A 16,223-nucleotide genomic window follows, 5' to 3' on the forward strand; every position below is an offset into this window, starting at 1 on the left:
AATTTTTCATAGACAAGGATGTTTCCACAAATTGTGACTAAAAATGATGCCAGATGCAGAAAGCATTTCCAGTGCTGCAGACTGCAGGAAACAAAGGGCACATTTGTACTTTGGTGCTGAAATCTTTGGATTAACTGCTGTGAGCTCATAAGATCAAAACATTCAGCTCAGCACTGAGTGCTGGGAGGAGCCCTGATCCCCAGATCAGTATTGCCATGTTCCAGCTGTACTGTGGCTCACCTCCTGTTTAGCTAAACCAACTGATTTTGCTGATAAAACCACTCTGATTCTGCTCCACAACAAATATAGTCACTCAGCGTGTGGCTCAGGGGGCCCTAAGCTATATTGTCAAATAATGGTGGCAGCTTGTGTTTATGATCCAGGCTTTTCCTTCACCAATTCCTACAGAGTCACTCTAAAGAGGGAAGGCATTTGGGATTGCCTTGTCTAACTAAGAAACTCTCTGTTGCTCACTTTTTAAAAAATTTTGGTCACGCTCCTTTCAGCCTGGTCTGAGATGGAGGCACACCTCAGAGATTGGCAATTCTTACATGTTTTGTGAAGACTGATGGTTTCATTCAGCAAAAAAGACCCAATAAAATCTTCATTAGTTCTGCCTCTCACAAAATGCTTTGCTGAGTGAAGAGACCTTTAGAGAGAATTAGAGCTCCAATCTGTCATTTTGAACATCCTCGTTTTCCATTAAACAGAGCAATTTGCAGGATTAAATGAAAAGGAATATCTTATTAGTCCTCATTATTTGGACTTTATCTGTTTCTGATTCCTAAAATCTTATATAAAAGTATACACCCTTTGTTTTTTTAACCAGTAAGTGGTTGTATTTTCTTCTTCTATATTCTAAAAATATTTATTCCTCCCAAAGTAGAATAAATAGGTCAACATTCACAGTTCAAATCACAGTTCCTCTGGATTCAGATTTCAGCAAGGAAGGGCAGTATGAGTGGCAGTTTCTTCAAATTGCTTTAATTATTTCACATATCACTGTCATTTCTTCTTGCTGAATTGTCAAACAAACCATCCTTGTGATCAATTTAGCTGCCCCTTTTTATCCTTTGGAATACTTTCTGAAGGAATTTCTCTGTGTTTTTAGAGATTCCTGGATAAGTGAGAACTACTTCTGATCTAACAGAAGACTCAGATGCTCTCCAGCCATCTTTGACCTGTGTTTAGAACATGGACAGGTAGGACCAGAGTCTCAGATCTTGATTTTACAAACACATATTTTCTAATAAAGCTTTCTCCTGTGCAGCTGGAGAAAACAGATTGGGGATGGCTTTCTGATTCTGCATCTTGTTTTACACTGGCCCCAGCACTGATCTGAACAAGCTAGGAGCTATTTAATGTTAAATATATTGACCTTTTTTATTAAATGGAAAAAACTAAGGATGATATTCCAGTGTTTTGCCTGAAAGCTGGGAGGATAGTCACATCAGTGGATAGTCAAGGAACCTTCAGATCTGAAAGTCCGGAAAAATTGGAAGTGATACTGATATTGAGATGTGGTGGGGATTTACATAAGACAGTACACTTCTCTCTGATGACTATAATACAGTAGTGAGAAGTTTGCTGTGAAGCTTTTTTATTCATCATCTGATACTGCTAAGGCGAATGCAGTGTGAATTGTACAGATTACTGTACAATTTCTGTACTGTAAAATTTCTGATTACTGTAAAATTTCTGTGGAACTAAAATCACTCTTAATGTGTTCAGATGATAAAGAGAATGACAATACATAATCTACACCCTAGAATTAGGTATAAAGGATTCTGTCATTCTTTATCATCAAAGAATTCAACAAAGTAGACCTGTTCCTTTACAATAGTCTTCACTTTGGGGATGATTATTAGTTGACCAAGAAAAAAGCTCTCATGAATCCAGACTAAGCTGATAAAAGGAAGGAGAAGAGTCCATTATCTAATGGTATTTCATAATGAGCTATCATAGTGGTGGAATAATAAGCATTAGGATAGAATAGTCTCCAGAAGAGGAAGAGAGCCTAGCCAAAATATTTCAGCAAGTTCATGATTCTTTTAATGTCGAACTCGACTCCTCTATCCACAAGCTAAATCTCAGTTTAAATTTGTTTTTTAAAGATTTAGTTAAATTGATACAAATTTTGTATGGACATATGTCAAATCAAGGGAAAACAGATCAGTGTTCTTTGATACTAATTCTCTTGTGGAGTGGTAACTTTGTCAGTGGGGGATGGAGCAAGCAGCAGAGACAGAAATCTTTAAAAATCAATTCTGCCTTGGAAGAATTAGCATCAAAGGACCAGAGAAACTATGTAGGAGTGTTCTCCACTCTGTATTGAAAAAGAAGAGAGAATTTAATTATTTGATAAGATAATATTCTCTTTTAATTTTTTACTTTTTTTTCTTTTTTGGTGTGTTTTTTCATTAAGTACAATCACATTACCATAAAATAGATAATATTCCCAAAGAAAGCCTTCCAGATGCTTTTACTCAGAGTGCTTGCAATGCCATGTTCTAGCACATTCCTTAGTGATCTACAGATGGGTAGCTATAATTTGAATCTTTTAAGAGGGACAAAAAGACCTGTGAGTATCCTTCCCCAGCAACAGAAACAAAAGCTTTTCACTCTCCTTTTTCCCCTCTAGGTTTCTTGACCTATTAAAAAGAAGGGTTTTTTTTCTTTTTGTACATTGTACATCTTATCTGTGCAATCCATGTTTGCAGCTCCTCATAACTGCCTTTTAAAACATAAATAATTTCAGTCCTTATGCACTTTCAAGAGAAGTAATCCAAGGCAAAGCATTTTGAGTTAATCAGAACTGATGTCTGAGGTTCTGTGCACCTGCTGTGTGTGCTGCTCTCCCTCCTTTATTCTCCTACTTTGAAGGCAAGAACAAGGTGGCTGTCCTGGTTTAGGGCAAATTTTGGGAGTGGCCCATAACACTCCAAGTCTAAGTGCTGGAATCTTGTCAACCTCATTTTACCACTTAAATTAGAGCACAGGAAGGATCAGATCAGGAATACATCTTCCACCACTCAGTAAAATGTGCCATGAATTATTAGTGTGGTCGCTGGCAGCTCCCAGCAGCACTCAGCAGTGTGAGTGCCTGTGAAAAACGCCAATCACTTGTTTTTAAAATTTTAAAAGTTTAATAGTAATAAAATGGTTATAAAAATAGTAATACAATTAGAGTAATAATAATTTGGACAATTTGGATTAGGACAATATGAGACAATAGAAACAAAGAGTTACAGACAGTCCAGGTACCTTTTCTGGGCAGCATAAGCCTGAAAAAAAGGACACCCATTAACAGAGGATTAACCCTTAAAAACAATAATCTTTTGCATATTCATACACCTCATACATGATGCATAAATTCCATTCAAATACAGGATTTTGTCTGGTCAGTGTCAGCTTCTTCCTCTGAATCCTGACGGCGTACTCCTTCCCGAGTGAGGTAGGAAGAAGTTCGTTTCCCCTGATAAAGAAGCAATAAATTCTCTTTCTCTGAAAGATTTAGGTGTCCTGTGGCTGCTATCTCACTGCGAGTCCTTTCTCTAGAAAAAAAAGTATCCTACATAGCATAGTTTCTATTTTAAAATTTTGTTATACCCTAAAACTATATCTAACACACTACTTGAGAAAATTAATACAGCGTTACTTTCTAACACAACACATATAATATTCATTTTAATATTTGCAAAAGCTAATCATAAAATATACATTTTTCACAGTGCCTGCTGTAGTTCTGTGTAGGCCCTGTCTGTGATTCGCATGGAGGCCCAGAAGAGTGACCAGGCTGTTTTTATTTCAGTGCACTCCATCTTTACTTTAAGGAACCCAGGGCACCCCTGTCCATATCACCCGTCACTGTCCCAGGGTGCTGTTGGGGTGGCACCCATGGCAGGGAATACCTGGAGTGACAGAGGGGATGAGCTGGACAGCCCCCAGCCTGAGCCCCAAGGCGGGCATTGCTCAGGTGTGAAAAATGCGTGATTGGCTTTTTGCAAATATTAAAATGAATATGATATGTGTTATGTTAGAAAGTAATGCTGTGTTAATTCTCTTAAGTAGTGTGGTAAATATAGTTTTAGGTTATAACATAAGATTAAAATAAAAAACTATGCTATGTTGGATACTGTTTTTAAAGAAAGGACTTGCAGCAAAATAGCAGCCACAGGACACCTAAATCTTTCAGAGAAAAAGAATTTATTGCCCTCTTATCAGAAGAAATGAACTTCTTCCTGCCTCGAAGGCACTGTTAGGGTTCAGAAGTTGAGGATGACCAGACAGAATCCTGTATTTGAATGGAATTTATGCATCATGTATGAGGTGTATGAATATGCAACAGATTATTGTTTTTAAGGGTTAATCCTCTGTTAACATGTGTCCTTTTCCCAGCTTATGCTTCCCAGAAAAAGGTACTTGAAGTCCGTAACTCTTTGTTTCTATTGTCTCATATTGTCCTAATGCAAATTGTCCATATTATTATTATTCTAATTGTTATTACTATTTTTATAACCATTTTATTACTATTAAACTTTAATTTTTTTTTTTTTAACCCAAGTGATTGGTGTTTTTCACATCAGGTATCTCCCTAGTGGTAAATCCCATCCTGGGCTGTGCTGGGAGGAGTGTGGCCAGCACATGGAGGGAGGGCATCCTCCTCTACTTGGCCCTGGTGACACATCTGGTAGTGTCCAGATCTGGGCTCCTCAGAGCAGGAAAGACAAGGAGCTCTTGGAGAGGGCCCAGTGGAGGCCACAAAGATCATGAGGGATCTGGAGCATCTCTTATGAGGAGAGATGGCAGGAGCTGGGCCTGGTCAGTCTGGAGAGGAGAAGACTTAGAGCAGATCTCATTTATGCACACAAATATCTCAAAGAGGGTGCCAAGAGGGCGGTCACAGACTATTCAGTGCTACACAGCGACAGAACGAGGAGCAACGGCCATAACAAACACAAAAGAAGTTCCACCTCAACATGATGGAGAACTTTATGTTGAAAGTGCCAGAGCACTGGAACTGCTGCTCAGGGAGGGCAAGAAGTCCTCCGGTCTGGGGACACTGAGACTCCACCTGAACACGCTCCTGTGTCACCGAGCCCAGCCGGGCCGGGCCGAGTCGAGCCGAGAGGAGTTGGACAGAGCCGAGCCGGGCCGGGCCGAGCCCAGCCAGACCGAGCCGAGATGAGCCGAAACGAGCCCATCCCTGCCCAGCCGGACCGAGCCGAACCCAGCCGGACCGACGCGAGGTGAGCCGAACGGAGCCCATCCCTGCCCGGCCGGACCGAGCCGAACCCAGCCGGACAGATCCGAACCCAGCCGGACAAAGCCGAGATGAGCCGAGCCGAGTCCATCCTTGCCCGGCCGAACAGAGCCGAACCCAGCCGAGTTAACCCGAGCCCTCCTGCTGCCATTGGTTGTTTTTCCGCGTCCGTTGCTAGGCGGCCGTTGCTAAGCGGGCGGCCGGGCAGGCCATGGCGGAGCGATGGCGGGACGTGTGCGGGGTGCGCGTCGCCCCGGGCGTGCTGCGCTTCACCGACGCGGTTCCGGGGAGCTCCTACCGCGCCGCGCTCACCGTGCAGAACCTGCGGGCGGGCGCCTGCCACCTGCGGCTGCTGCCGCCACAGGAGCCCCAGGTGAGGGCCGGCCGCGAGGGAGGCGGCGGAGCGTGCCCGCGGCCGCCCCTCTGCGAGCAGCGGCCTCGCACCGCTCCAGCCTGCGGGAACAGCGGGGGCAGAACGAAGAGAACTCTGAGCTTCATGGTTTTCTGTTCTACTGAGGCTGTGAGCAGTTTAGAGAGAGCTTCCTTCTTTCTTCAATCCGTAGTTTCACTACAAATGAATAGGCTTTCCTTACTACATCAGCCATTAACAGTTGGACTTGATGATGCTGGAAGTCCTTTCCAGCCCGAGTGATTCTGTGATCAAGTCCCAAATCTGGCTTTGTGCTCTCCAGAATTCATACTGCAAGAAGCCCACGAGTTCCTCGTAATTTCAGGAACATTCTGTTAAAATTGGTCACTTTGCTGTGATGTGAACACCAAATCTGGGAAGTGACAGCTCTCTTGATTCATTTCTAAGTTGTATACTTTTGAGGTTTTTTTTTGACTGGAATAGTCCCCTTGGGGTGCTTGCTTGCTGAGAGCTTTCTCAGAAAAGAGGAGGTTTAAGCTTTCTCAGAAAAGAGGAGGTTTAAGCTTTCTCAGAAAAGAGAATATTTGCAATCTTTTCTCAAGATAGTATGATTGCTATTAATAACATCTGATAAATTCTGGAAAAGTCATTGCGTGTCCAGGCCTTTAAAAGGCAAATTCATCTCTACAATTCTAACCAGTTGAGCCCTTGTAACCCATGTGGCTCCAGCAAAAGCCTGCTGTGGTTATTGGTTTATTGTTTGTAAATTATGCCAAAAATCAGATAAAAAGATTGGGTTGAATTGGCATCAGGGGTTGAACAGAAGCTGATGTTGCCTTTTGTTCACAGCAGCTTGAACTATGAATTATTCAGGACAGTCATCAATCTGATTTTCAGACAATTGAAATACCTTGGGTAATTTCCCTATCTGAGTAGTGAGCCTTTCTTTCTGAGGGCAAGAGTGGCAGCTTGATTCTTGTTAAACTGTAGCTGAAGACTACAGTTTAATAAGAATGAGCTGGAAACTGTTGAGAGTGCTTGATTTGGTGGGGCAGTGCTTGTTCTGTTTTGTTACTTTTCATCAGCCTTAGCAATTCTTCATGTGCTCCAGAAGCAGAAAGACAGAGTCAGGTTTAGTAAAGAGAAAAGGATACTGAATCACAGTTTTGTGGTGTTTCCCTCTGATTAACTCTTGCCTTTTGCTGTGTATTTTTATGGCACTGTACATAAGATTTACCAAGATGACAGCTAGGGGACAAGATTCCACTTCCCACCCTCAGCTCCAGAAAGGTCTGTTGTGTTGCCCCTTCTCATTCCCAGAGCTCGTGTTGCTGTCTGTGATTACAGGGATCTGAAGTGTAGGACTCCTCTGAAATCCATTCTGGTGCATTCCATGCACAGAGTGCATGCACTGCAAAATAACCTTTCTTCAGCTGTCATAGTGCATGCCAAGAAATAAAGCTCACAAGCCTTCCAAGGAATAAAGCTTACAAGCAGTTTTCCATAGGCTTCATTGAATGTTCCTACTACCAAATACTAATTTTGCCTTGTATAAAATGAGTATGTTTGGATGTTTAAGTCTTTGTAGAGAACAGAGATTCTACACACCTCAGAATTAATACATGGCTACTCTTTCTATATCAAGCCCATAATCATGATGTGCATGACATAAATCTCCTTTAGCTGAGTATTTATACTGCTATGAGGATTCTAAAGGAATAGAAGGAGATGCTCGGGCAACAGAAACAGCAAGTAGTAAATTATGTTTGCATATTTAAAACATAAACTAGAACAGGAAACTTAGAGAATACTGGGAAAACTGTCTTTCAAAAATAAAACATATTTAAACTCGACAGAAGCCCGCTGTGCATGGGGTAATGTGAATTTTAAGTAGACTGAGCCACCAGAGAAGCTCTAGATTTACTTTGAGGCTTTCCTAAGAATGTGGGAAATGCTGGATTTCCCTCTGTGTGCTAGTGGGTTACTTGTTTCTTCTGCTCAAGGAAAGATGTGGGAGGTGTTTTATTTAAACAGATGCTTGCTGACAACAAGCCCAGTATAATTTTTTTGAGAGAGGAAAGAGTGCTTTCCATCCTTCTGGATTTTTTCTCTTTCATTTGACTCCCAGCACTGGAGGTGCCTTGGGCTGTTCAAGCAGATTTTCAATGAGCAGTGAGATTTTCTGTTGATGTTGATCAGACCTAAAGGAAACCCTTACCTTCTCCTCTTTTGTTGCTGCTTTGAACTGAGACTTAAACCTTACTATTTTCTCAGGCACTAAAAATATTCTTCACTGAGTAATAACTGATTTAATTTTGTGTTGCTTCAGAAGGTTTCTTTGCTGCCCTCTTGGAAGGACTAGAGAATTTGGCTAATTGATTCTGTCTTTCTCTTTTCCTGTAAAAAGTCTGAACAATAAATAGGGAGGTGAAATTATAAAATCCTGCATATAAGTTCATGGTAAGTTTTAAATCAATCTTTGTGTTCTTCTGAAAATAAACTACATGCATATCCTTCTTTATCTAGAAATGTGTAACAATTAAAAACACTTTTTTTTTTTAATTGCAGTTTAAATTGATTGTGGAAAATCCAGAAAAACTCCTTGCATCTGGACTTCAAGTTAAAGCTGTTGTGGAATATACTCCCAAGTGTGCAGAAAATCATCAGGATAAACTGACTCTTTTAATAGATGATGACATAGTTCATATCCCTGTGCTTGGGTATGATATTTAAAAGATTATGAGCTGCTGTTAATATTTGCAGTTTAACGTTGTGAAAAGTTTCTTCTGCGTGTCAGTTATGGCTTTCTAATTAGTCTGTCAATTGCATAGAAAACAAACAGTTAATTTTCTTAGAAAAGTAAGATTTTTCTTTTTTTTTTTTTAGAGCAGTCCAAGAATAGGAAATTCATTGGGGTGATATCCCTGTAAAATCATAGAGAGTCTGGATTTTTAGTTTTGCCTTCTTCTAACTTTGTTATGATAATGTTGATAATTTTGAGCCCTGTATTATTAGACATGCCAACAACTACTCTTAATGTTTTCTGTGCACACTGAATCACCGATATAGAAGACTTTACAGTAATTGTCCATAACAGTTGCAAATCTGGATTATAGGGAAACGAATCTTGCCTAATTCTAAAAATACAGGGCATGTTTTAGAGCAATGTCACTTGTTCAAGGATTTTTGAAAATTTTTATCAGACTAGTATTGTGCAGGTAAAGCCACTTAGGATGATAATGCTACTGGTGACTCCTTTCTGGAAAGGACTTGCAATAAGTTAAAACATTTCACATCTTCATGTTTAAGTGTCTTTTTCAGGGGAAACATTGACAGGCTTTTATAATTAATTTTTTATGTGTTTGGAAAAACAAGTTTACTTTATGATTTTTTTTAATCAGTATTTTCCAAATGTATTTTGTGTCATGCAAAAGCAGTAAATTCCAGCTTCATGGAAAAACCCCAACCAGCAAACCAAAGCAAACATATAAACCTCACACTGTATTAAAACAGTAACCCCAAACCTTTTAACTTGACTACCTCCTTTTTGCAGGTCTATTAGAAAATCTCATTGTTTTTAGAATATATCCTTATTTCTGTCCACCTTGGGAAAGGAGACACTTGTATCTTGAAAGGAGAAATGCTTCTGTTTCATTCTTCCAATAAAGCTTCTTGTAAGAATGTCTGGATATTTGGAAAGTAAAATTTTTACAATTGTTTTGATTGTACTCTAGCTTTGATAGCTAATTCCTATAATTTTTTGCTATATTTTTGCCACATCCTGCTGGTCTAGCATCACGTCTTTCAAGAATTTTACATTACAGTTAATTGAAAAAGAAAATTAAAAAGTGTATTGAAACTCCTGAAAGCAAATTCTATGGTGGCATTTCTTGATTAATTTTTTTCTCTGACCTTCCCTCCCCCTCCCCTTCCCTTTATGCAGTAGAATGTTTGGGCAGGGTCTACATGGCTTGACCTATTATATTGATTTTTCTTCTCTCTTATTTCTTCTGTACTGTATGGGACACAGATCAGGAGATGGAATTGTTCCTGCAGGTTCCTATTTGTGGCTAAGAGGAGATAGATGTGCTGATGTAAAATTCCAATTGATTTGAAACACAGTTTATGATGAGATCACAGGTGTCATTGTATTACAAACTGGAGTGTTTAAAATACAAGTTTCCTGAGGCATGATCTTTCCATTATGGCTAAAAAGTACCCAGTACAGTGATGTCATTTGTTTAAGAACCTCACTGGCTGAGGTTCCTAAATTAATAATAGAAGTAGCTCATGGCTTGTGTCATTGCCAACTTCTGTCTGTTGTTGGAGTCACATAAAGTATGTATCAAACACAAAACTGTAAACTGGAATTACTTCTCTGCTTTTAGTTCAGGCAGCTCATAATGAATTGTGGTGAATTATTTGGTCTTGTGATGCAACTAACTCAGGATAGTTTTACTTAAAATACTGTAATGAAGTATTTAAGATGAAATAGAAATGTGTGCATTCAATTTTGACGAATCATTTATAGCTATATTGTTTTAAAGTTAGAATACTGAGTCATTAAACAGGCTGATAGATAAGTACTTCTCTCTTAGATCTTCCCTGTAGAGCTGAAGTGAGTTGCCAAAACCTTGATAGGAGAACTAGAACTAGTACAAAAAGAGAACTCTCTTCCACTGGAGTGCTTAATCAAATTTCTTTTAAAATGCAAAGATATTTTCAAGTTTTGGGAAATAATATTTTGTCCTTTCTCTGCAGATTGATTCCATACTGTGATCTGGAAATACAGTCAGAGGTTAATTTTGGTGAAATGATTGCAAACAGTAAACTAGTTACTAAACAGATTAGTATTTCTAACCGTGGAACAATTGCAGGTAAATATTTAGTATGCATTGAACCATAGAAATATTTTACTTTACTGAAAAAAGTAATTTTATGCAAGTCAATACTTCAGTGACCAAGTAGCAATTAACTGGGATTTTGGATTATGCAGATTATGGGTATTGTAGCTGCAGGTGTTGTACATGGCTCACTGTTTATGTAGCCAGTACTATATATCCATTTAGGAAAGAAAAAAATACTTTAGAACTTTGAAAATTTTATGAGTTCTCTACTTTTGAGTCCCATTTGGAAGATGTAAAAGTAATAGTTGCTCATTGCCTTAGTGTGCCCAGCATAGACAGCAGCAAATCACATCTGCTCTTGCTTTGTGCTGCTGTGATCCCCAGACCTGTCTCTTGAATAAACAACTGCAAGTCCCTGAACTTTCTGAGCTGAAATCCTCTGTGATGGGAATTGAATTGTATTTGTTGCTAGAAGATAATGAGAGGCCTTTTATCTTTCTGCCACAGCTTTTGAAATCCTGCAGCTTTACAACAGGCACATCCTTAAATTTCTGTCAGCAGCTATTCCAAGGAGAGTAAGAAACATGGACAAAGAAGTTTAAGAATGCTTATATAATCCAAATAAACTGTTTGGCTGCCTTTTGCACTGGAGAGAGTTGCAGATACCTTTCTCCAGAGGCAGGGTTGCAACTTGTTGCTGAGTTTCAAACAAAAAATTTAAGGCAATTAATTATTTTTGTTCCTCATTTGTACAGCTGCTTGTTACATTAAAGACTATCTTTTTCTTTGCTTTAGGCCAAAGTTGTGGGAAAATTTCTCCCCTAGGTTTTCATATGAAATATTGTACCAAGAGAAAATACATGATTACAGAAACACAGAGTTGCAATATTAAAAGAAAAAAAAGGCAAAATAAAAAAAAAGCAAATTTCTGTCTAGATGAAGAAGAATCTTTTCAGAAGCAAATCTTTTATTTATTTTTTTTCCATTAAGTAAAGGAGAAATTATTGTGGGTGTTTTTCCTAGCCAGTTCAACTTAAAGATGAAGTATGTTGTTTATATAATCAGGTCTTTTTCATATATGCTAACTGAATGCTTTGAGCAATTATGATAAGGTAAAGAAAATGAGATAACCTACAGTGTGCATGCATATATATATATATATACACACCTACAACTAAGTTGTATGATAATTTTTTTTTTTCATATTGTGTAGGGAACTGTTTCTAGTTGTAAACTCTGTTTCATGGTACATGCAGGCTGCATGATGGAGTTTTATAGGATTGAATGAAAATTAGAAAGAAGGTGATGGTTGGTAAAGGATGTCTTGGGGACAGACAAGGGAAGAGCAGTTGAATCTGTGTTTCTGCAGGCTCTGTAAATGATAACACAGCAGGTCACAGTAACAGACAGCACATAAACTCTGAGCAGGAGGTGCTCTGTGCTGGCCTGAGACTCAAGGATTGCATTTCACCTTTCTTTCCATGCACTGAAGGAGTCCTTTGGTCCTGCTTCTGATCTCATATCAGAGATTATCTTTTATATTAAATCAAAGAGTGAACTTTTCGTACATTTGAAACAATTTATTTTTATATGATATAATGTCAGATAATATATAGCCTAGAAATATTTACTGTTCTCTTCTGCAGTAACTTGTCTTGGGTGTGGACCAAATAATAGGAACTGTTGTTACCCTGCAGTATGCACTTAACTTTTTGGCACCTGTAGCTTCTTAGAGCTTTGTGTAACTTGCACATGTTATTTACAGCTATTTCATGATATAGTCACTTTTCTTTGGAATGTTAGTACCTTTCCAGTTACAATCACAGCTTAAAAAAATGGAATTGGACATGTGGGTGTAATAATTAAAGAAATTCTGAAAATTTTGATCTACTCTTGCTTAGAAACACCTTGTAAAAAGATTAAGTCTATGTTTCCTGTTTTCAAAGGAAACGTGAACATTTGCATTAAGTGTTTTGTAATTTTAAGTGTGTAATAGAAGTGTGTAAATCTACAGCTTTATATTTTATAGCATTCTGTTGATTGCTCTGGGCTTTTTTAGGTATATTTAAAATATCATATGATGGGGTGGTTCTGCTTAACATAAAACCTCTCAGAGGAGTTGTAAAGCCAAAGTCTACAAGGAAAATTCGAGTGGATGTCTGCACAGATGTACCTGGAGTCATCAAAGAAATGATGAAGTGAGTGTATGACTGAAGAAATACAGCTCTGTAAATTCTGTTTTTGTCTGTTACTAATTCTAATCTTTACTGTGAATGTTTATCTAAAAAATTAAGTTCCTAAGTGTCAGTTGCTCTCTTTAGTATTTAGTTTTATTAAATTAATTTGATTGTTACAGTATCTCCACAGAAAAGTGATGATGCATAAATTGTATATCTGGCTGCGTTAATAAAATTTTTTTCATAATTTGTAATGATCTGGGATGTTTGCACATTTCTCAAAATAAAAATAACTAGGAGCTTTTGTATCTTTTACCTTTCTGCACGTCCTGTGATCCTTAATTTTCTTTCCTTCTGTAACTGCATGTTTTCTTTTAACTCTGTGTGTTTTAGGAATCTCAGATACACTCTGGTGTTATTTGGAGTATCTTATTTTCACTGGAGGGAATGTATTTGCACCACTGGAGTAGATTACTTTTAAATGCATATCTTCTAGAATCCTAGAATCCCAGCATGGTTTGGCTTGGAAGAGACTTTAAAATCTTGTATTTCCAACCCCTCTGCCATGGGCAGGGACTTTCCTCCAGACCACGTTGCTCAGAGCCCCATCCCGTCTGTCCCTGAACACTTCCAGGGGTGAGGAGTCCACAACCTCTCTGGGCAGTGTGGGAATAGGGAGTGGTTGATTTATTGGATGTTTTGTTTTGGTGATTTTTGGATTCATCAAGATCAAGCTTCCAGTCAAGAATAACTGCAGTTATTTCCTGCTTATTCAGATGAACTTCTAGCTCCTGTTCCCTACAAGAAAATTAGGTATTATATGCTAAAATTGGAATTTAGATACAAAGACTCTGAGGGATAAGAGAAGTGTATGTTGTCTGTGGACACCTCCTGATTCTTTGTAGTTGTTACTTCTGTCATTTCAAACATTTAAAAAAAGTCAAAACCAAATAAAGCCCAAAACTCCATCATGTAATGTGTGATTTTTCCTGATTGGTGATATTCTTGTTAGGGCATTGTCAAGGACATGCTCACTGGCCCTGCTCTCCCACTTAGTTTATCTATGGAAATGGATTGGGTCATTTTTTTCTTTTTGGCACAGATTGTAATACAAAACAAACTAAGCAAACTGATTATTTCTAACTCTTCTCTACATTACCTCTTGCTGCTTGCTGCTCTTGCTGGCAGAGTGGAGTTGGAAAGTCGTGGCTGCACTGAAGTATGGGTCAGAGGTGTTGTGGTTGAACAAGTTCTTAAAGTTCTTGGAGTGAATTGTGGAAAAGTACTGAAGTGCATTAACTTTGGACCTCTTTACTTTGGGACTTCAAAGACAGAACAAATATATTTATACAATGAAAGTCCTGAGTGTATGGATTGGGTAGCAGTACTGGAAGACAATGCCATTGGAGGGGAGATGGTAAGAAACTGGTTTTTTTATTTTAGTTGAAAACATGTTTTCATTTCTGCTTTTGCATTTTTTATTTCTCAACATGCATCTTCTAGATTGTTTGCTGTGTTATACTATTTCCTGGTCAATAGGCTTTCTGAACATCTGTCCAACCAACACGTTTTTTATTTCAATTTAACCCTAGAACTGAAGTTTTTAGTTCCAACACGTTTTTTATTTCAATTTAACCCTAGAACTGAAGTTTTTAGTTATTATTTACTAGGAGTTATCAAAATAAAATTTGAGTTCTAAGATACTAATAATCTGTGATTTCACTTGTTTTTCTCAGATGGTGAAATAATCTAAGAATCATATTTAAAAAAGAAAATTCAAGACATTGACATGAAATTGATTTAAAAATTGGTTAATTTAGTTACATTTAGTTACAGCCATGTGCTGTGTAACTATGTGATTGCCATTTCCTGTGTTATGTCTTTCTATTTGTTATATGTGAAAATGTATGTGTAGGAATAAAAACAAACGCAAAAAGGAAAGCAGAACAAGCTGAACTATTCAATATTTTGATTTTTTTTTAGGGGACAGATCTTCAGGGGAGTACAGATGCTGTTTTGTATGACTTAAGCCTGAAAACTAAAGATGTAGATGTTTCCACCTTGATCTTGTGTGCTCCCAATCAAGGAACCTTGGAGCCTTATGAAAAATCTTTGATTACAGTCTGCTTTAGTCCAAAGTGAGTGAGTGATACCAATTAAATGCACACACATACACAAGCTGGTTGGTCTACACTGTTCTGCAAGAACTGTGTTAGAGAAAATTTTGAATTAATATGTCTGCAGATTATTTCTGAGTAGCTTCTTATGTATTTATGTGTGTTAAAAGAAGTTTCTTGTTGTGATTCTGCAAATAAGAAAGCAAAGCCTGAAGCATTTCTATGTTTTTATGTTTTATAATACCCTAAGGGTATATTTGGACCAAGAATTGGTTAAGATGGTTTTATGAGAATAAGAATTTTATTTGATTTTGCTGCATATTAAGGATCAAGAGAGTGAAACATTTCGGAGAGCTGTCATCTCATAAAAAAATCAAACCCAAAGCAAAAGTCAAAACTAAACATAAAGAAACATTTGCTTTTAGACGAGGGAAGAAAAAGCAAATGCTCTCTTGCCATTTTCCCCTATTTAAATTCAATACAGGTAATTATTATGCATGTGATATTAGTTTAGAAAACTGTTGAAGACTGGAAAAGCTATCAAATTACCAACATAATAAGCACACAAATATTGATGAGCTTAAATGTTATTTGCATTTTCTGAAAGGAAGCATAAAGATAATTTGTTCAAGCTGTTACTCACAACAAAGAAGACAGTCTGGAAGTTCAAAAATATGGCTTGATTTTTTTGTGGGTTGGGTTTGGAGGTTTATTTTTTTTTACCATCTTTTAATTTGAGATTGTGGCTCTTCCAGGAAATTTGAAAGAGACTTTGAAGTGAATGATGCATCACCAGTTCAAGATTATGTCGTGTTTCTGAGATTTGAAACTGCTGGGAAGAGAGGTGGCTCTCTGCAGAACCTCAGTGGTGGTGCCACAGCAACCACAAGTATGTTAGAAATGGATAGTCACCATCAGAAATGTACATGAGGATGATAAAACTGTATCTTGACTTTTTAAGCTTAAAAAAAGAATCTTGGTTGTCTTAATAGTTTTATGGTAAACTTGTTTTGTTTGTTTATATCAACACAAATAAATGGATCTTGAATGCTTCAGCACTAAAAACTCTTTGAATAGTGAGTAGAGAGGAAAGATTTATGTGTGTCGTTAATAAACACCTATCACTTTACTATAAATTATAATAATTATAAATGCAAATATTTGAAGGAAATAAAATGCTCCCAGTCATTTGCAAGTCACTAACATTTTTGTAATATCAGTTTTGTGCATTTTCAAGTCCATGTTTGTTCATCCTCAACTTTCTTACTGAGGGAATGCATTATCTAACAGCTATTAGAAGTAAAAATCTCTGTGTTAGGTTTATAAAAACTGCATTATAAAACATGCTGCTTTGTAGCATTATTTTGTTTTTGTGACTGTACAACTACAGGATGACTTTCCTGTTAGTGAGATATGGATGTGAGAGGGATTTTGTTTGTTTGCTTGTTT

At 37.8% G+C, this 16,223-nt stretch overlaps 1 protein-coding gene across 5 annotated transcripts in view; it reads left to right on the plus strand.

Annotated features, from left to right (window-relative positions):
- The first annotated feature begins 5,474 nt into the window (after positions 1 to 5,474).
- The window catches only part of CFAP47 (cilia and flagella associated protein 47), a 274,906-nt gene continuing 264,157 nt past the window's right edge, over positions 5,475 to 16,223 (plus strand). For all 5 annotated transcript variants that reach the window (XR_012578854.1, XM_026791865.2, XM_074534560.1 and 2 more), the window contains exons 1-7: positions 5,475 to 5,636; positions 8,202 to 8,353; positions 10,395 to 10,510; positions 12,540 to 12,678; positions 13,846 to 14,074; positions 14,641 to 14,795; positions 15,530 to 15,663. Coding sequence is in view for 4 of the 5 variants with exons in the window: in XM_026791865.2 (XP_026647666.2) it covers positions 5,475 to 5,636; positions 8,202 to 8,353; positions 10,395 to 10,510; positions 12,540 to 12,678; positions 13,846 to 14,074; positions 14,641 to 14,795; positions 15,530 to 15,663 (1,087 nt within the window). In the remaining variant the exon portion in view is untranslated. The remainder of the gene's footprint in view (positions 5,637 to 8,201; positions 8,354 to 10,394; positions 10,511 to 12,539; positions 12,679 to 13,845; positions 14,075 to 14,640; positions 14,796 to 15,529; positions 15,664 to 16,223) is intronic.

The sequence above is a fragment of the Zonotrichia albicollis genome, chromosome 2, assembly GCF_047830755.1.
Source record: "Zonotrichia albicollis isolate bZonAlb1 chromosome 2, bZonAlb1.hap1, whole genome shotgun sequence".
Classification (NCBI taxonomy): Eukaryota; Metazoa; Chordata; class Aves; order Passeriformes; family Passerellidae; genus Zonotrichia; species Zonotrichia albicollis.